The following is a 21939-nucleotide window of genomic DNA, read 5'->3' on the forward strand; positions in this document are numbered from 1 at the left end:
TATTCTTGTTCCTGGTAAAAATAGTTTTCTTGATACAGTTTTGATGCTACTGAAAATGTGTTTGTGGACAAAGGGCATTTGTATTTATGTGACACTTGGTGGAAAAGGTAGGAGGGCAGGGGAAAGGTTGGTGGGACTGTGGTTCCCACATTCCAGACCTTAAACCACCACCATCACCTATATCAGAATCACCTAGAACACCTTTGAAGATCTGGGTTATTAGGAGCTTACTCAATCAGACTGATGCAGTGATGTATTTTTAATGAACATCATTTATATCAGATATTGGTTCAGCTTCACATCACAAAAAACTCAAGATAACATTTTTAACAAGCTGGAATTCACTTCCCTCTCATATAAAGAAGCCCTATCGCATGTACCATGTGCAGTCCAGGGCTCGTATACTAGCTTCATAATTTTGTGAGGAATCAAGGGTCTTCTTTCTGGCTGTCTCTTGTCCTTAAATTGTCACTTTGGTTTATATACTTTGCCAAAACAGCAAGAAGTCTATCCATTTCATCCACCTTCCAGGAAGAACGTCAAGAGGCAACTGAGCACATGCTGGCCACGTCAACCATTTTCAGAAGCTTCACCCCTCAGCTCCTACTTGCATTTCACTCACGAGTGTTAGTCTGTGTCTCCACATTTCTTCCATCGGCAAAGGAGACAGGGGTATCAGGATTTTTTCAGTCTCTGCATGTTGTCGCTCACACAAAATTGTTGTTCTCAGTTCAATTCAGCTTAGTCGCTCGGTTGTGTCTGACTCTTTGCGATCCCATGGACTGCGGCACGCCAGGCTTCCTTGTCCATCACCAATTCCTAAAATTTGCTCAAATTGATGTCCATTGAGCCTGTTATGCCATCTAACCATCTCATCCTCTGTCATTCCTCTCTCCTTTCGCCTTCAATCTTTCCCAGCATCAGGGTCGTTTCCGGTGAATGAGTTCTTCACATCAGGTGATCAAAGTATTGGAGCTTCAATTTCAGCATCAACCTTCCAATGACTATTCAGGACTAATTTCCTTCAGGATTGACTGGTTTGATCTTCTTGCTGTCCAAGAGACTCTCAAGAGTCTTCTCCAGCACCACAGTTCAAAAGCATCAGTTCTTCGGTGCTCAGTTTTCTTCATGGTCCAACTCTCACATCATACATGACTACTGGAAAAATCATAGGTTTGACTATATGGACCTTTGTTGGCAAAGTAATGTGTCTGCTTTTTAATATGCTGTCTAGGTTGGGATATCAGGATCTTTTCAATCTCAGCATATTGTCACTCACAACAAAATTTTGGTTCTACCATAATTGAAAAAGACACGTGTACCCCCGTTTATTTAAGCACTATTTACGATAGCTAGGACAAGGAAGCAACCTAGACGTCCATTGACAGATGAATGGATAAGGAAGTTGTGGTACATATGCACAATGGAGTATCACTCAGCTATAAAAAGGAACACATTTGAGTCAGGTCTAAAGAGGTGGATGAACTTAAAGCCTATTGCACAGGGTGAAGTAAGCCAGAAAGAGAAAGACAAGTATCATGTATTAATGCATATATATGGAATCTAGAAAGGTGGTGATGATGACCTATTTGCAGGGCAGCAAAGGAGACACAGACATAAAGAACAGACTTTTGGTCACAGTGAGGAAGGGAGAGGGTGGGAAGACTTGAGAAGGTAGTACTGAAATATATACATTACTATATGTAAAACAGAGAGCCAGTGGGAATTTGCTGTATCACGCAGGGAACTCAAAGCTGGTGCTCTTCTAACAACCTAGAGGGGTGGAAGCGGGAGGGAGGTGGGAGTGAGGTTTAAGAGGGAGGGGACATGTGTATGCCTGTGGCTGATTCATGTTGATGTATGGCAGAAACCATCGCTAGAGTATAAAGTAATTATCCTCCAATTAAAAATAAAAAGATAAAGTATATAATCAACAAGGACCCACTGTAGCACACAGGGAAGGCTGTTCCATGTTCTGTAATAACCTAAGTGGGAAAAGGTTTGAGAAAGAATGGGTCCATGTTTATGTAACTGAATCACTTTACTGCTCACTTGAAACTAACATGACACTGTCAATCAACTATACTCCAACATAAAATAAAAATTAAAAAATGTAGTTCTATTAGAAGTAGTAGAAAATGAGCATTCTATAGGCAAATAGCAGTTTCTGTTGTACTCTCAATATCGGGTATATTAAGACTCATGTAGGTTTTTTGTTTGTTTGTTCTGTTTAGTGATATTCATTTTTGAAGTACTGTCTCCAGTCTGCTTCCCAGTTCTGTTGACTTTGTTTCCTAAAAGTCCTCTAGAAGGTGTCACAAGCCCCACAGCCCAACTCACCTCCACAATCCTCATTAAAAATCCATCTTAGTCTCTCGTTCAACACTCGACACACCCCATCACTCTTCCATGTAGTTCCTTGTACCATGGTGAAAGCGATTTTGTCAGAGTGCAAATTTTAGCCTGTCAGTCACCTGGATCCGCATTTGCTCTGAGGATAAAGAAAAGCTGTGTCTCCAGGTTCATTTCACTGTGTCCTAATCCCCATCTCTGTCTCTCCCTCTCTCTCAACAGAACTGATACTACGTTTGTCAAAGGCACTACTTTCCTCTTATATAACTTATTCATAGAAATTTTAGGTGATTTTTAAATTTTTTTCTTTTCCTAAAATTCTTTTCCTTGCTTCAAAAGAGTTAGAAGAGAAGAAAGAAGAGAAGTCACTCAGTCGTGTCTGACTCTTTGCCACCCCATGGACTGTAGCCCACCAGGCTCCTCAGTCCATGGGATTTTCCAGGCATGAATACTGGAGTGGGCTGCCATTTCCTTCTCCATCAAAAGAGTTAAAAACATAGTCAATGCCTACTCATTCTTGTATACTTGTCCAGGAGTCAGTAGCTAAGGAAAGCTTAGTGGATAATTTTAGAATTATAGACCTCTGCATTTTCAGGTTTGTGATTTATTTTTATTTCTTTCATTATTTGTTTAAGGTCTATTTTCAGTCCTACTCTGTGATCTCCTTAATGATAGTGTCCATAGCTGTGTTTTTCTTTCTTGAAAACTCAGCATCAGTGTATCTTAGGCATTTGTTGTTCTTGTTTAGTTGCTAAGTCGTGTCCAGCTCTTTGTGACCTCATGGACTGTAGCCTGCAAGACTCCTCTCTCCACTGGATTTCCAGGTGAGAATACTGGAGTGGGTTGCCATTTCCTCCTCCAGGGGATCTTCCTGACCCAGGGATTGAATCCACATCTCCTACATTGGCAGGTGGATTCTTTACCACTGAGCCACCCGGGAAGTATCTTTGGCATTAGCATCATTCAGTCTCCTTCTTCTTTTCTATCCATTAATGTGTTCTTTATTTTAAGCCTCCTCAAACACCTATGATAATATTTAGTGAAAAAAATAATCTTTAGAGGTTTATGGATAAATTCTAGGAGTAAATAGGGGATTGGCAAAGGATAGCCACAGGGCAAAGTAGCTTGATGCTTATGTTTATAAGTAAAGTTTTGTTGGAAGACAGCCGTGCTCATTTATTTATGCATTGACCATGGATACTTTGTGCTATACCAGCATGGTTGTAGCAGAGACTATATGACTTCAAAACCTAAACTATTTACTATTTGACCTTTTATGGACAAAAAAGTCTGCCAACCTACAGGGTGTAGGAATTACATTAGAATTTTTCAATTTGGATTTTTTTGTTTGATGACAACAAATTAAATAATAAAGGCATATTTCTAATCATCTGTTGGGCTTATTTAGAATACTCCCCGTCTTTCTGAAGATTTTGTGTTATGTCATTTTTAAAATCTAATTAAAGACAAATGGAATAATGACACTTTACAAATAAAAGCATCATAGGTCTTTAAATGGATAAAAGTTTTAAGAATATTTTTTAAACATTTACAAAGTTTGAATGTATCAACATGGAATTCAGTAGAAAAAAAGAGTAGCAGTAAATGCACAATATTTTTTTCAGTGCTGATTTTTTGATGCTTTGTTCAATAATAGAGTTATATAATGCTGACTTAAACGGATATTTTTGAATAGAAGTAAAAATACTGGAAATCACTAATCACAGTAATTCAGACAATAGTGCATGAAGCTCCAAATCATTTTAATCAGGTGAATTATTGAATGACACCATCTATAGCTTTCTTCTAATGAGATTTTACCACCTCTTTAATTTCAGCAAAATATCACTCCTCACATTAATGTTTTAATATGAATTTTATTAATTTTGTATTTTGTATGCATGAGTTTCCCTGATAGCTCAGTAAAGAATCCACCTGCAATGCAGGAGACCCTGGTTCGATTTTTAGATTGGGAGGATCTGCTGGAGAAGTGATAGGTTATCATTCCATATTCTAGAGCTTTGCTTGTGGCTCAACTGGTAAAGAAATCCATCTGCAGTGCGGGAGATCTGGGTTTGATCCCTGGGTTGGGAAGATCCCTGAAGAAGGGAAAGGCTATCCACTCCAGTATTCTGGCCTGGAGAACCCCATATAGTTCAAGGGGGTCGCAAAGAATCGGACACGACTAAGCGACTTTCACTTTGGTGATTAAGAACTGTGAACCGAAGACATTTATACTTAACTTGAGTTTTGTATGTATTAGTTCAGTTCAGTTGCTCAGTCGTGTCTGACTCTTTGCATCCCCATGAATTGCAGCATACAAGGCCTCCCTGTCCATCACCAACTCCCAGAGTTTACTCAAAACCACGTCCATAGAGTCGGTGATGCCATCCAGCCATCTCATCCTCTGTCATCCCCTTCTCTTCCTGCCCCCAATCCTTCCCAGCATTAGGGTTAATGCTACAATATTTTTTAAATAGTCAGTATGAGAGTGGTCTCTTATATGAAGAACTGTGTCTTAGTTTTGAGAAATACCTAATGCCCCTGTGTTCAGACCCTAGACATGCGTCTGGAAGAAGCTCATCATACCACGGGCCTGAGAACTATTTCTTGTAGAGACTATACTTCATAAACAGATCATTGTACACCCAGACATGTCCACTCATTCACTTATTCATTCATTTTTCAAATATTTTTAAACCATTTGTTCTGAACTAGCGTTCTGTGTATTTTGAGAAGTTGGCCACTGAGATTAAGTTCCTGATCTCAGGTGCATCAAACCTAGTTTGAAAAACAACACACAAATGATTCCAATATGGTGTAGAAATGACAGTGATATATGTGCATACAAGGTATGGTGGGAAGAGAGGTGGGTCCTAAGTCAGCCTGAAGGACTGGATCAGTACTTTCATAAGGAGTTGGCATGTAAATTGGTTCTTAAAGAAGGAATAAAAAGTTGCCTAGGCGAAGATTCTGGGCAGAAAGGAAGAACATTCTAAGCAGAGACAGCTCATCCCGCAGTTCTAGGGGGCCAGTGAGGGAAATGACAAGAAGAGATCTCAGTACAGTCTTTTTTCACACTCATACTGTAACTTAAGTTGCTTAAACGAGCTTATTGCTCAATGTGATCAGACAATAGATGCTGGGTCTGGAAAGCCTTAAGGGAACTGTATTTCTCTGCATCTTAAAGACAGAGGAATTACCAACTGTCTCAACCTCGGGCACCATTGCTAAGTCTGCAGAAATTATTTGGTGCTTCCTTCCTTGAACCCTACGCACACCCCAGATACCTATTTCCCTTCTATGCCTACAACTTGAGCTCTTTTTCAGGGTAAATACCAGATGTACCCTGGAGAAGGAAATGGCAACCCGCTCCAGTATTCTTGCCTGGAGAATACCATGGACAGAGGAGCCTGGTGGGCTACAGTCCATGGGGTCGCAAAGAGTCGGACACGACTGAGCGACTTCACTTCACTTCACCAGATGTACAGCAGACTGCAGGAACAGAGGGAGAACAACAGAGGGCGCTGCTCCCTCTCGCTGGTGGTTTGATATCAATTCATCTTTCATGTCTGAGAACCTTTCTCTCTTGCTCAGCCTACAGCATGATCGTGTAGGGGAGTTTGGCTTACATAACGCATGAACCAGTATTTTCTTGAAGATTTCAACAAAAGATCAAGAAACTAGAGGAATAGTTTTTTCAACTTTCCTGTATCTCCAAACTCAGCCTCCCACTGCTTCTGGGCCAGCTATGCTGTCTGCTTTGTGCTTAGGACTTGTGGTCTTGTTGACAATGCGTGAGTAACATTTATTTAAAATTTCTAAGATGTTCTATTCCTTGGTTTTAGGTTGCCATGTAACCTCTATCAAGTGGGAGATGGTCCCTCTTCCTTAGCCAACTTAACAAAGTCTTACCGTGTGTGTGTGTGTGTGTGTGTGTGTGTGTGTGTGTGTGTTGTTGTTGTTTTTAAGGAGGGACCAGTGGAGACTCGGTGACCCAGACAGAAGGCATTGTCACCCTCCCCGAGAAGGCTCCTCTGACTCTGAAGTGTACTTACCAGTCCAGCTATTCAGTTGCTCTTTTCTGGTATGTCCAGTACCAAAACAAAGAACTTGAGCTGCTCCTGAAAAGCTCATTAGGAAACCAGGTGACCAGCAGAGGTTTTGAAGCCACTCATACCTCGAGTGACAGCTCCTTCCACCTGCAGAAATCCTCCGTGCAAACATCAGACTCAGCTGTGTACTACTGCGCTCTGAGGGACACAGTGAGGGAGGCTGCAGGGGGAGCTGAACGCAAACCCAAGGGCACAGATGGGATCAGGCTGTGGGCAGCTCTCCAGAGCTCTATGCCAGAGGCATCATCAAAGCACTGTCAGCTCGGGAGCTCAGAGCTAAGAACCTTGGAATTCTTGGATTGCCCTACAGAGAGGAATCTGGGGCGGGACAGTGTAAAGAGGAACCTAAGGGCTTTTCTCCAGAAATGCCTGTTTTCAGCCCATTCACATTCCCCCAAAAGGCACAGAATCCCTTGAAGTGTCATTAACTCTTCAGTGACAATTCAGTTGATATATGCTGAAATATTTCACAACCTGTTAATGAAAACTCCCAGGAACATTGTTAGTGGATGACTGTGTGATCTGGAAGGTAGTCTCTGGTTTTTATAATTCAGACTGTGATTGTATGTCTTGCTGAGATACACCTGCAGACACTCCATCTTCAGTGACTAGGAGCTTTATTCTCTCTTCCCTTGACTTTTCCATCCCCTCTGGTTGCTACAGCAATGCTGCTACCTAAGTAAGTTCCAGGAGGAGAGTTTTCTGACAAGATATTCCTTCTGTCAATGGCCTTGTGGGTCAAAGCAGTCCTGTTGGTAAATATTGCATGCATGATGTGTACTGTTTGTATTCAAACAGGGTACAGGGTATTCTCTTTGCAGTAATAACATCACCTCAGGAGAAATTTATTCATTAGTCAGTCAGACTTCTGATACATGAAAAAGTGTTTATGTACTCTTACAATAACTTTGGAGTGGAGTGAGCTTTTCACCTGCTCCAAGAAACTAGGAGCAAGTATCACCCACTCCCAAGGCAGGAACATCTCCCCCCTCCTCTGCTCATGAGCAGGAATGTGGAGCCACTTGGGTCGGTGCTCTGCATCTCTGCAACAGTCATGCCCATTGCACAGAGCATCCCCTCTGCATCTCTGAAGGTGGAACTCCGGTCCGCGCCTTTGGGGACCAGACTTTCTAGAAGGAGAGTGGGGGACCAGAAGGTGTGAAAAGAGATAAGGTTTACTGCCAGGCAGTCAGGGAGTTGTGGCCTAGACACTGATTATTTGTCATCTCATAATTTATAAGCACAGCAATCAAAATACAGAGTTTAATAGTTAGAATAGTTCTAATTGTCCTGGAGGATGTAGTCCCCATCCTCATTTAACAGGGTGGATGTCTGGACACCTACCTGAAGGTCAGTGCAGACTTCCTCCCTAACATCCTAGAGTCTGCCCACTGGGTGTTGGCCACCTGAGCACTGGGGCTTCAACATCTTGATAAACAGGCCAGAGAAAGGGAGAGGGAGATGAAAAGACAAAAATAAATCTTACAGTGGAAAAAAAGTATTCAAGCAGGTTTTATTTCTTGGTGGTAACTGTATTAGCTCTCTGATACAGTTCTGGTCTGATCTCTCATTCCACATCTCTGGGTCCAGGCTAGTGGGACTACAGACAAAATTTGTTTCATGTATTTTGTCCAGTTTTCTAGTTGTAAGGTCAACTCTACCTTTAACTGTGAAAAAGAAGTAACGGTAATTTTTTTTTTTTTATTTTAAAAAATGTGTCATTTTATGATGGTAGGGTATATAATAATAACCTTCTCATTCAACCACATATTATTTGAGACCTGCTGTAGATAAGGTTTCCTCCATGGCATGTTGACTGAGTCTTGGGGATGAACAGAGCTAATTCAGGCAAAGAACTTGAGGAGAGGAAGGAGCACTTTCCATTCAGGGAGATCCTTCTCTGATTCTTGGGAATCTTGGAGACATATGGAAGGAAGAAATCTCTGACTATTCCATCTAGAAATTGTAACTGGGGTTCTTGCGAAGCTAGAGATACCTGTACCATGCAAAAAATTATGGAAGTACTAATAGTTTGCCTAAGCACGCTTATGTTTAGGACTCTCTTCTTAGGGTCCTGTCCCATTCTCCTGTATGTAATCCCACAAGCTATTATCAGGAGGAATAGGTCAGACTCGACTGTGGTGCAATTCTCACGATCACCACCAGATGGCGGGGCTTCCTTCAGATGCGGTTCCTCGTGTTCAGGAGCCGGTTTCACTTGCCTACTTTGCAGCCACAAGACAGAATACTGCCATGGTACAGAAAGGGGCTCTCAGTTTCTGAGTGAGGAGCTTCTGTAACATTCAGATGGAGACTAGATTTATTAGATTTGCGTATTCCAGGGAACAAGAATCGTTTTCTTTTGCCAGCATGCATTCTGCTACTCAGTTCTTCTGATCATTTTAATATTCAGTAAGTAGCATTTTATCCTAAATGTTTATGATTTTTCACTTTCCTATGATTATAGGTAAGTTTTATTTTTCTTCTCTGGCTGAAAACTCTACTCCTGTACATTTCTATCATAACAAAGTGATTTTCTTGTAGGAGGGACCAATGGTGATTCAGTGAACCAGACAGAAGGCCCAGTGACTGTCTCAGAGGGGGCTCTCATGACCCTGAACTGCACTTACCAGACTGCTGGTTCGGCTCCCTATCTTTTCTGGTATATCCAGCATCTCAACAAAGCTCCTCAACTCCTCCTGAAGGGCTCGATGACAAACCAGAGGCCCGAGCATGAAGGTTTTCAGGCCACTCTTGTTAAGAGGGACAGCTCCTTCCACCTGCAGAGACGGGCAGTGCAAGCATCAGACTCGGCTGTGTGCTACTGCACTCCGAGTGAGATGTGACTCAGGGCTGCAGGGGGAGCTGAGCACAAGCCCAGAGCGCAGATGGGGCTCTGGCTGTGGGCAGACCCAGAAGGTCTGTCTTCACTGTCTTCAGTTTTTTATGCTAGCTGTGTTGTTGTTTATTTGCTAAGTCATGTCAGACTCTTTTGCGACCCTATGACTGTGGTGGGCTTCTCTGTCCATGGAATTTCCCAGGCAAGAAGACTAGAGTGGGTTGCCATTTCTTTCCCCTGGGGATTAACCCGACCCAGGAATGGTACCCATGTCTCCTGTTTGGCAGGCAAATTCTTTACCACTGAGCCACCTGGGAAGCCCCTGTTTTATGCCAGAGGCATCGTCAAAGTACTTCCAGCTCTGAAGTGCAGTGCCAAGAACCCTGGAATTCTTGGATTGGTCTACAGAGGAGAATCTGGGAGGGTACACTGAAAAGAGGAATCTAAAAGGCCTTCTCCAGAAATGCCTGTTTTTAGCCCAGTTACATTCCCCCAGATGGCATAGAATTCCTGGAAGTGACATTAACTCTGTTCAATGACAGTTCAGTTGATATATGCTGAAATATGTCAGAACCTGTTGATGAAAACTCCCAGGGCACCTCGTTCAAGGATGAATGTATGACCTTGAACCTACTGTCTGATTTTTATAATCCAAACCAGAATTTTGTGTCTTGCTGAGTTTCACCTGCAGACACTCCATCTTTAGTGACTGCGACCTTTACACTCTCTTCCCTTGACTTTCCCAACTCTTATGGTTGCTCAAGAAATGCTGCTGCTGTGAGTCCCATGAAGATGGTTTCCTGAGAGGATATTCCTTCTGTCAAGGGCCGTGTGGGTCAGAGCAATCTAGTCAGTGAACATTTTGTGCGTGAGGTGTCTTGCTTATATAATGCTGACACAGCCCACCTTCATCTTGTCATCATGGCAGCTCTTTACAAAATGCTAGGTCATGATCCCGATTCTGGTCTTGAGGATCTGTGCTGTGAGAAATTCTGGACATGAACATGACCACGTAACCAGACAATTATCTTTATCGCTGTATTGAGGCCTCTGATCCTTTTGAAGTGTGTCAAATTCAGTGACCAAGCAAACACTTGGTCTGTTAGTGAAAAGAGGGCACATGGACTCTTGTTGACTGGGATTCTAAGTTCTTAACATATTCACAGCATTCCCACAGCAGAGGAGCAGAAAACAGAGAAATGTGTGGCTCTTACTGTAAGTTGCAATGAATGAAACTCACCAAGAGAAACTTGTCCTGGCATTCTGGAGGTCTCTGAACCTCACCTTGTGAGGCGAGCAGAAGTAACGCAACTTAGATTAGGAGTAGGCCTTCCTACTTGGTAAGATTATCAGGTAGCTTTCGCTTAACAATGACCACTGTTTGCCAATTAGGACCAATTGGCATTCACTTAACACTGACCGATGTTTGCCAATTAGGAAATTAGGAATGGGGCAGAAACCCCCAGGAAAGTCCTGCGCGCGCAAAAGTATTGACCAATGAAATTGTTTAACCAATCCGCTTCTCACCCTATAAAATTGTGTAACAGCTTGGGCTCGGGGCTCTCTGACCTGCACCACTGCATTGGTTGCGGCAGGGAGTCCTGACTCGAGTCAGTAATAAACTTCCCTTCCTGCGAGTTGCATTGTCTTGGAGGCCTTCTCTCTTCCCGCTCGGGGATTCGGACATCAGGCATAACATTTGGGGGCTCGTCCGGGATCCCTTTACCGGGGGAAGAGAACACTTCCAGGACAGAGGGGAAGGATAGATAATAGCACCGGTGCTCAGGAAAACTCAGGGGGCCCGAAAACCCAGCGCTGTGTTGTCAGCTGTCCGTGTGTTTGTCTTTGGCTCTCCATGTTTGTGTGTGTGCTGGCATTGTCTCAGGCAGGACAGGAAGTCCAGAGTAATTCCAGGGCCCTGCTGTAAAGCAGGAAGGTATCTGGCACAGGAGAAAGCTTTCTCCAGCTGGCGTAAGGCCGAGGCCAGCGAGCGCGCTGGAAGGCAGCTGGCTCTGTGGGAAGGAGAGTTCCTCTCCTGATCCCGAGTCTGGTCAGGGGGCCCGAAAACCCAGCGCTGTGTTATTGGCTGACGTTTGTCTGTCCGTGTGGTTGTCTTCGGCTCTCCGTGTTTGTCCGTGTCTGTGTGTGTGTGTCGGCATTGTCTCTGGTCTCGTTCCTACTCTTTCAGGAGTTTCAGTGAACAGGCGAATGGTTGTGGGGCAATTGATGAGTCCCGGCCAGGGCTACACTCTGGCGGACTCTGAAGGCCCTACAATAAGTGAGCCTCAGTAACTAGAGCCCAACCAGGTGAAACTCTCCTTTCACTATGATTGTCAGCAGCTGTTGCAGGAGTGAATTCTGGCAGAAGCGCGGAAACGGGTCCCAGGGGCCGACGGGAGGCCAACCGCCCAGCCTCATCTCGTGGACGAGGGGTTTCCTCTGTAGCGGCCTAACTGGGATTTTGAGCGAGCGGAAGGTAGGGAGCGTCTCCGAGTGTACCACCAGACTCTGATGGCTGGCCTGTGGGCCGCAGCAAGAAAGCCGACAAATTTAGCAAAGGTAAATTTAGTAAGGCAAGAGCCCACTGAGAGCCCGGCAGCCTTCCTAGAGAGGCTAATGGAAGCCTTTAGGCAATATACACCTATGGACCCCCAGGCTGAGGAGTCAGTGCTGCAGTTCTGTTAGCATTTGTAAATCAGGCAGCCCCAGATATTAGGAAGAAGTTACAAAAGATAGAGGGATTGGGAGAACAGACGATACAGGATTTACTGAAAAGGTATTTAATAATAGGGAGACCCCAGAAGAAAGGGAAGAACGAGGGAAAGGGAATTAGCTGAGAAGATCAGGAAGGAAAACCGGAAGAACCAGAGGGAGCTAGAGAATCTCCCCTGGAACTTGAGTTCTATGCGGGGGAAGACAGTGACTACGGGAGTCAAGACTCGGCACCCCTCCCCAAGTCCTGGGTAATGAAAAGTAGATCTGGGGACCCACCAGGTGTCCCATTCGTTTTTGGTGATACCAGAATGCCCAGCCCCTCTACTTGGAAGAGACTTGTTGAATACTACCGATGGCATTCCCTGTGGATATGTTGGATAATTGCAGTCATGAGGAACTGGAAAATTCTGCTGAAGATTACATGTTAGATCTGAGGTGTTGGGACCCTGAAAATCGGGATCCTATTAGCCTGTCAAATGTAGGCTTTGTACATCTCTATGGTGGAGATCAGACCCAGAAAGTTCTTGCTCTTTTGCACCTGAGGACTCACTCACAGCTGTGGCACTTTACCTTGCTGATCAGTGGTGGGCTATTGATGATATTGTGAAAACATCTGTCCCTTCTAGAGAGGGGCTTAAGCAGGTGAGAACTCTTGGGGAGAGAGTGGTTAAAGCAGGAAATAGAGAGAAATGAAATCCCATTCCTGTGTCATAGCAGTACTAATTATGCTAAGATTCTGTGGAAGAAAGGAGAGGCCATTGGGTTTTATTCAGTTAAGCCTACAGAGCTGGGAGAATGACAGTCACATGTCTTATCCTTAGCCTTAAGAGATGAATAAATACCCGTTGGCCTGGGCTGAAACGGCAGGGATGGGACTGGCCAAACAGACATCCAGTCGTCATCGAGCTAAAGGCCTAGGCAACTCCTGTGAGGGTGAGACAGTACCCCATAAGCCAGGAAGCTCGGTGGGGGATCACTCCCCACATTCGATGTCTCATGGATGCTGGAATTCTCAAGCGGTGTCAATCCCCTTGGAACACCCCCTTACTGCCGGTGAAGAAGCCAGGGGGGACAGATTACCTGCGAGAAGTCAACAAACGGGTGAGTGACATACACCCCACTGTCTCTAACCCGTATACCCTCCTGAGCAGTTTGCTGCCTGAGTACACTTGGTACACTGCGTTGGACTTGAAAGATGCCTTTTTCAGCCTACCCCTGGCGGCCCAGAGCCAGGAGATATTTGCCTTTGAGTGGACTGAGGGGGAAGGCCAACCGGTAATCCCACAGAGGTTCAAGAGGCTCTGAGTGAGGACCTCTACGAATATCGGACTTGCCACCCAGAGGTCCTTCTGCTACACAATTAATAGCCCAGCAAGAGGTCACCTGTTTGGGGTATAAGATCAGGCAGGGGCAAAGGTGGCTAACCCAGACCATGAAGGCCCAAGACCCCCCGCCAGGTGAGAGAGTTTCTGGGGACTGTTGGATATTGCAGACTGTGGATCATGGGGTTTGCTGAGAAGGCCCGGCCCTTGTATGAGGGAAGTAAAGAGACCCCAAACTGGACTTGGACTGAGCCAATGAAACAGGCTTTCCAGACACTCAGACGGGCCCTACTAGAAGCCCCAGCCCTTGCCCTGCCTAACCGAAATAAGCCATTCCAGCTGTTTGTAGCTCCATGATTGCAGCGAGATACTGGCTGAGGCCCTGGTGGCATGAAAAGACTTAACTGATGTACCCCTAGACAACAGTGAGCTAGTATGGTTCACCGATGGGAGTAGCTATGTAAAAGATGGGCAAAGGAAAGCGTGAGCCGCCGCGGTAGAAGAGTACAGTTGTGAATATGGCTCCGCGAAGTTTTATGCACTATGTGGCTTTGGTGGGGTCTTAAGTTGTGGTCTGACACACACTGCTGTTGTTCCTCTGGATTTAGTGAAATGCCATATGCAGGTGGACCCACAGAAGTACAAGAGCATTCTTAATGGATTTTCAGTTACACTCAAAGAGAATGGTTTCCATGGTTTGGCCAAAGGATGGGCCCCGACCCTCACTGGCTACTCCCTGCAGGGGCTCTGCAAGTTTGGCTTTTACGAAGTACATGTTTGGAGAGGAGAATGCCTATCCATGGCGCACATCACTGTATTTGGCTGCCTCTGCCAGTGCTGAATTCTTTGCTGAGATTGCTCTGGCTCCTATGGAAGCTGCTAAGGTTCGAATTTAAACCCAACCAGGTTATGTTAACACTCTGAGGGATGCAGCTCCCAAAATGTATAAGGAAGAAGGCTTAAAGGCGTTCTACAAGGGGGTTGCTCCTCTTTGGATGAGACAGATAACATACACCATGATGAAGTTTGCCTGCTTTGAATGTACTGTTGAAGCATTGTACAAGTTTGTGGTTCCCAAGCCCCGAAGTGAATGTTCAAAGCCAGAGCAGCTGGTTGTCACATTTGTGGCAGGTTACATAGCTGGAGTCTTCTGTGCCATTGTTTCCCACCCTGCCGATTCCATGGTGTCTGTGTTGCATAAAGAGAAGGGTAGCAATGCCTCTCAGGTCCTCAAGAGACTTGGATTTAGAGGTGTATGGAAGGGACTCTTTGCCCACATCATCATGATCGGCACTCTGACTGCACTATCTATGATTCTGTGAAGGTCTACTTCAGGCTCCCTCGCCCTCCTCCCCCTGAGATGCCAGAGTCTCTGAAGGAGAAGCTTGGGTACACTCAGTAGATAAATGAAAGCAAATATGGACTGAATCTGCGTGTTGATCAATGTTTGAGGAAAATACAACTGGACGAGAGATAATCCAGGCTTGCAAAGCGTGCCAGCTGATGAGGACAGGGAAAAAGCAGCACACAGGAACCAGGTACTGAGGGGAAGAGCCAGGGCAACACTGGGAGATAGATTTCACTGAGGTAAGGCCAGGCAAGTACGGGTATCACTATCTGTTGGTTCTGGTAGATACCTTCTCAGGGTGGGTGGAAGCCTTCCCCGCTAAGGGAGAGACAGCAATAGTGGAGGAGATAGTGCCTAGGTACGGGCTGCCACTGACTATGGGCTCTGATAACGGACCTCCCTTTGTGAGCCAGATTGTACAAGGGCTGGCCCGAGCTCTGGGGACAAAATGGAAGTTAATATAACCCCCAGAGCTCAGGACAGGTTGAGAGAATGAATCGGACCCTAAAAGAAACTTTGACAAAGTTGGCAATAGAGACTGGCGGGGACTGGGTGACCCTCCTTCCCTTCACACTCTTTCAGGTGTGTAACACCCCTTATAAGAGATTCTGTATGGAAGACCCTCTTCTGTGTGTATTAGAACCTAGATGGAAAGGCCCTTATGTTGTTCTCCTTACCACTCCTACTGCTGTCAAGGTCGGCGGGATTGAACCCTGGGTTCACTGCAATCACGTGCGGCAAGCCACACTGGAAGAACAGGAAAAAGCACGAGAAGAATGGAAGGCGAGTCCTCACCCGTCAAATCCTTTGAAACTGAAACTCGTCCACCGGGAGGTCTCCTAATTCTCCTGCTGATTATTGCAGGAGCTGAAGCTGCGTAACCTCTTGTGATGGGCCCCGGGAATGGGACGTAGGAAACAGAGATTTGGTAGCCCCGAGTGTGGCGCAACCCGCAGGGCCAAGTACCTCAGATATGGGTGAACCAAGCTTTACTATCTCTGCAAGGCCAAGGGCTTTCCTCCCTACGAGCTGCTGTAGATGACTTGATTTTTTTCTCCAACAAGATAGGGTCTGCAAGGTTTCTATGCAGACCATACAAGAGTGGTTAGAGAATCAATCAGTCATTTAGAGAAGTCTTTGACTTCCTTGTCTGAGGTGGTCTTGATTAGAAAGAGAAAATGGGAAGCCCAGCAGAGATGGTTTGAGTCTTGTTTTCAACACTCCCCCTGGCTGACTACCTTAATTTCCACCCTCCTGGGTCCACTTATAGTGTCAGTGGCCCAAGATTGAAAAGAGGAAGATTCCTCTATTTGAACAACAGACAAGGGGGAATGTGAGGTGAGCAGAAGTAACGCAACTTAGATTAGGAGTAGGCCTTCCTACTTGGTAAGATTATCAGGTAGCTTTCGCTTAACAATGACCACTGTTTGCCAATTAGGACCAATTAGCATTCACTTAGCACTGACCGATGTTTGCCAATTAGGAAATTAGGAACGGGGTGGAAACCCCCAGGAAAGTCCTGCGTGCGCAAAAGTATTGACCAATGAAATTGTTTAACCAATCCGCTTCTCACCCTATAAAATTGTGTAACAGCTTGGGCTCGGGGCTCTCTGACCTGCACCACTGCATTGGTTGCGGCAGGGAGTCCTGACTCGAGTCAGTAATAAACTTCCCTTCCTGCGAGTTGCATTGTCTTGGAGGCCTTCTCTCTTCCCGCTCAGGGATTTGGACATCGGGCATAACAACCTGTCCTTTATCCCTCTTGTATGACTCTGCGGGACTGACAGGCACAGATGAAAGTTTTGCAAAGCCTGAGCCTTCTTTGATTTCAGAGGCTCTTCTTAAGAAAAAGAAAATGAAATTACAAAATCAAGTTTCTTGACCCAGGACACTAAGGGATCCTGAAATACAAGCTGACTTTGCATCATGGTAAACCCTCATCATAAATTTTACCCTCCTCTTTAAAATCAAAGCGTTATAACCGTCTTATATCTTTTTGTCCTGATATTGGCAGATTAGAACCCCCCAGGACTCTTTCTGTCCCAGAACTTGATCTGTAATTAATATGAGTATTTTCAGCTCTATCACTTTTTAAATAATGGCTTTATAAAGGTAATTCACATATCATTAACTTCCTACTTTTAACTGTACAATTGAGTGGTTTTTAGCCTGTTCACAGAGTTGTGCAGTTATCAATACTATCTGATTCCAGAACTCCATTCCAGGAAGAAACTTTGTACCCATTAGCAGTCACTCCCATTCCCCCTTTCACCCAGACACTGGCATCCACCCCTCTGCTCTCTGTCTCTGTGAATCTGACTGTTCTGGGCGTTTCCTGGAGGTGGAATCAGACAGCAGATGGCGGTGCCTGTCTGCTGTCACCTGGAGGACTCTCTCCACGGCACGTCTCTACGTCAGCTCTTCACTACTCCTCATGCTCAGTAATAGGCTGCTCTGTGATCCCACCTATTCTGCTTATCCATTCTTCCCTTGAAGAATGATTGTTTTGGAAACATTTTGGCTGTCTCCACTTTTTAGCTCTTATAAACAATGCTGGTGTGAGCACTCGTGTGCAGGAGCTCCATTGTTCTAAATGAATGTACTTACAGTTAGAGGTTTGACTTTTCATGTTTTCATATTTGTTTCATTTCATTTTGCTTTATTTGGTACCAACATTTCCTTATGGATGTAAAATGAGTAAGTACAAGAGAAAATGCTCTTTAAAATTATGACTTAATGCTTACATGAGATAGAGTCATTCCAAGCTACACCTGCGTTCATTCAGGAAAGCTTTTGAGCACCTACTCATATGTGTCAACCGTATGAATAAGTGTTGAGAATAGAGTAAACATGACTGAGTCTCCTGCTTTAGGATTGTATTGCTTTAAGACACCACACATGTCTTAAAATAACGTTTCTTTCACAAATCATTTTATTCACTCATTGAGCTCCGTTTGTCCCCAGTATGTGACATTGACAGGTTTATGGGCAATGGGCTAAGCATTTTAAATCCCTCTCCACCTCTTCAGGTAGATGCTAGGAAACTTCCAATTTACAAATGACAAAATTGGGGTGTAGAGATGTTTAGTAACTTAATTAAGGTTACATAACCAGTTAGGAGCAGAGCTTGGGTATGACCTCAATCAGTCTGAGGCATGGCTAATATTCTTAAAAGCTACTTGATAGAACCATCATGAAATCTGTTTCTTTTTTGTTAAATACCATTGCATTCTTAGAATTTTATAATTTTTGAAATTTTCATTTGATGAAAAATAAGTTAATGGAATAATGAAAGCTGTACTTTACTCAATGGGCAATCATAGGAGTCTATATATATATTCTTGAACACTGAAGCCAAAAAGTTGCAGTCATCATCTTTTATGTCTTTGAACAAAAAGTTGCTCAGATTCTCTGTGATTGAATAATCTGCTTATTCCAGGGCTTATAGCTGAGCCTTAGCAGCCATATTAAAGGGGACATACACTACAGGTCTTCCCCATGGTAATGAGGACTATATTTTTCAGGAAAAAAAAAAAAAAACCCTTCAGGTGGCAAATATGTCTCCTCATTGAGACTGTAAGACACAGCATTTTCTGTTCTGCCACAGTGTATATCTTATTAAAGCAAATTCTTTTTTTAGACAATTAGTAAATATGGGTCTGGGTGCCCCTGGGGGCTCAGTGGTAAAAAATTCGCCTGCCAATGGAGAAGATCTTCAGGATGAGTTCAATCCCTGGGTAGAGACGATCCCCTGGAGAAGGATATAGCAACCCACCCGAGGATTCTTGCCTCAGAAATCCCATGGACAGAGGAGCCTGGTGGGTTACAGTTCATGGGGTTGCAAAGAGTCGGACACAACTTAGTGACTAAACAGCAACAAATATGGGTATGATGAGGAAGTTTCATTGATTTATCTAAGCACTTCAGTAATTTGTGCCAAAGCCAAAATTTTCAAAGGCAATTTTCTATCAATAAAAAAGCCTAAAATCTAGTGTTTGCTTTAGTGGCTTCAAGAATTTCTAGGGTTTTCAAGCGAAAGCTACCTGATAAAGCTGAGAGGGAGGGTAAAAAGAATGCTGGTCCATCTTCATCTCTAGCATTAAGCAAATTGATTTATCAGGAATTCTCCAGGTCAGAATACTGGAGTGGGTAGTCATTCCCCTCTCCAGGGGACCTTCTCAACCCAGGGATCAAACCCAGGTCTTCCATTTTGCAGGCGGATTCTTTACCAGCTGAGCCACCAGGGAAAGCCCTTATGAAGAATAATAATATTTAAAATTTGGATGACCTTGGTCTTACATGTCCTCACAGTGAGACACAGCTCCCAATATTAAGATGGCAAAGAGTTTTAAGACTGTGATGCAAGGAACAGACATCAGTGGAGATTGAACTCTGCTGGCATTTCTAATAGGATTTCTATTGCTTTTGATAATGCTTTGGCTCCAGACTTGTGTATTTTTAGGGTTTTCCCTATCCCAATTTCCACCACAATTAATGGGCATGGTTTGGAAGAGTTGGGGGTGATTCAGAAATACATGGATTGAGTTTTAACAGGAATTCTTATTTTTAGGCACTGACTAAAATTTTCTGAATTTACTTTTGTTTACACACATACACACATGTAAATTGTGATCACATATACATGTATTTCTCCCCCTGCTGCTATTTAGCATGGCACACACTTGACAGATTTTGTGACGCAGAGGCAAGATATGAGATCATTCATAGACAACAAAATATTCCGCAGGTAACTTTTACTAGATTCCATAGGAGGCAGAAACGAAGATGGAAGCAAAATTCTGCCTTTCTGTTAGAGCTGAAACCCCATGATTACTTTTGATTCTCTGATCCAAAGACGAATGAACTGAACACGATTCAGTTTTACCACTGTTTATTTCTAGTCTGATAGTGTTATAATTCTACAAACTGTTGTGCAGAAGTCTAGCATTTCCCTCCTATAAAGGAAGCGTGTGACGTGACACAAACTGCCCTCCCTCTGCTGACTCGTGGGGCAGAAGCATCACAGCCCAGGAGCTCCGCCTGTGCCTCTTGAGCAGAGGGCACAGAATTTAGATCTGGATTTGAAATGGGACAGGGGACGTTTCACTGTAGGGAGGAGCTACCAATATGCTGATTGCCGGTGTGCTGAGGGCAGGCATAGCCTCTGTCTGTCTTGGTAAGGATGCTCACACACAGAACTCATGCTCCTCTCTCAGTTCCAAGGTTGTGGGGCTGGACAGATCATTGTTATCTGATGCATCTTGAAAGGAAGGCGTAATGGGCAATTGGAATCAGGGCATTAGGTCCAAGCCACTTCATCCCTTATACCATCATGGTTATAAATAAGGGCTCTTTCCTGCAGGATCCAGCATGACCTAGAAAGTAACTCAAGCCCAGTCTGCAATTTCTGTGGTTGAGAAGGAGGCTGCGACCTTGGACTGTGTATATGAAGCTAGTAGTTATGGTTATTATTTAAAAATCAGACATCACATTGAAAACTGGATTTCTATTCTCTATAAAAATATCTAAGAGCACAACATCCTCTGGGGTAGAGATCAAAAGTTGTGTTTGATTGCATATTATGCCTTTGACATAGGCTCATTTTATGTTTAATATCTATGCAAATTTACAACATGAATAGCCCAACAATAAAATTTTAAATTATTAGTCATAACATAGAAGCTGATCCACAAAGCAAACGAATCTGAATTAACATCTCATGGAAATATACCTGTTTTTCCCTCCCTGTGATTTTTATCATCACAGCATGGATTCCAGTGTGAGAAATTTCAGTATAGTTTACTCATTAATTCTTAGTTTTCTGGTAAGCACTGGGGAAACGTTAGTTGGCAAGACAGATGTGATTTCTGCTTTTATGGAACTCATGTCCCAGGGGCCTGAGTGGTATCCAGTACCGGATAGTAGGCAGAAAGGACATCACAGCACAGACTGTGTGGCCTTAAGCAGGTTGTTCGCTGTGACTTTCTGTTTCTTCGTCTGTAACATGTGGAGGTTTGTTATGAAGCTGCTGTTGAGTTATCGTTAGTCGCTCAGTCGTGTGCAACTCCTCTGCGGCCCGGTGGGCTGGAGCCCACAGGCTCCTCTGTGCGTGGGAGTCCGCAGGCAGGAATGCTCCAGTGAGCTGTCACTTTTTCCTCCAGGGGGTCTTCCTGACCCAGGGACTGAACCCAGGTCTCCTGTATTGCAGACAGATATTTTTTCCGTCTGCGCCACCAGGGAAGTCCTTTCCAAATTTTTACTAACCTTACAGGACCACTTAGTTCACTATCCTTTTTGAGTTCCTAACACCTACTATTTACCCCTCCCTTAGTTAAGAAAGGACTATTAGATGTTGTAGACATTATCAAGGTGCTTCTCACATTGTCTCACAGTGTTAGAGTGATAAGAAGCCATGGGCGCAGGAAGAGAGTAGAGTGACATGGGAAGTCACCGACCTTTAACGCATAGAAATACTGTTCTGTGTCGCTGGATGGGAGAGGGAGGAGGGAAAGGGAGAGGAATGCAGGCAGGGGGGAGGGCAGGCACCGACTTTGTTCTTTCATCCTGAAAGCTTTTGTATACGTTTGATATCCTTAATAAAATGATGAGTTGAAATTACGTGGGTTTAAACCGTGTCATCTGCATCACAGCACGACTTCTGAGGTCCTCCTTAGCCTCTCTGTGCATCAGTTTCTTAGTATGTAAAATGGCAACAATAGAACCTACTTCATGGACTTAAGAATCAAAATCATCTATATATCTCTATCTGTTTAAAATCATTATAAAATTAAATTTTATATACACACTTGCCTGTGTGTTTTATATAAATAAAATTTTAAGCACAGGTATATATTATGGCATCTTGATACAGCAGGGATCACTCACTGATGACCATTATTAATATAAAAGGCAGAGTTTCTTTCAGTACCTACATCAGATTTTCATTCATGTCATTTTTTTATAACACAAAGTTTCTCTTTATTTTTCAAGAAAGGAACCAAAGCTCAGTGAAAAGCCAGGGCCATGCTGGCACTGCTAGAAATGTCGCCTGTGGTCAATGTTCCCATCCTCAGCAGCCCCTCCAGACAAGCCCCTGGTCCTGACAGAGAAGAGCAGGTGACTTATGTTCAACATAAAGGTGCCCTTCTCAGGGCCAGGCAGGGCTACTTTAATTCCCCTGACTATATAACTGAAGGCGTATTCTCCCATATTTGTTGACAGATCAATGAAAAAATGCTCTAAGACATG

The 21939-nt window shown here is 44.0% G+C and overlaps 1 pseudogene and 1 gene segment (V, D, J or C); both read left to right on the forward strand.

The window, feature by feature from the left end:
- Nucleotides 1–5979: 5979 nt before the first annotated feature.
- Nucleotides 5980–21939, forward strand: part of LOC122443259 — a 54133-nt gene continuing 38173 nt past the window's right edge. The window contains 2 exon segments of the V gene segment in view: nt 5980–6149; nt 9012–9129. Of these exon segments, the coding sequence occupies nt 6104–6149; nt 9012–9129 (164 nt within the window).
- LOC122443985 lies at nt 9179–14771 on the forward strand (annotated as a pseudogene).

Source organism: Cervus canadensis, chromosome 6 (assembly GCF_019320065.1).
Source record: "Cervus canadensis isolate Bull #8, Minnesota chromosome 6, ASM1932006v1, whole genome shotgun sequence".
Classification (NCBI taxonomy): Eukaryota; Metazoa; Chordata; class Mammalia; order Artiodactyla; family Cervidae; genus Cervus; species Cervus canadensis.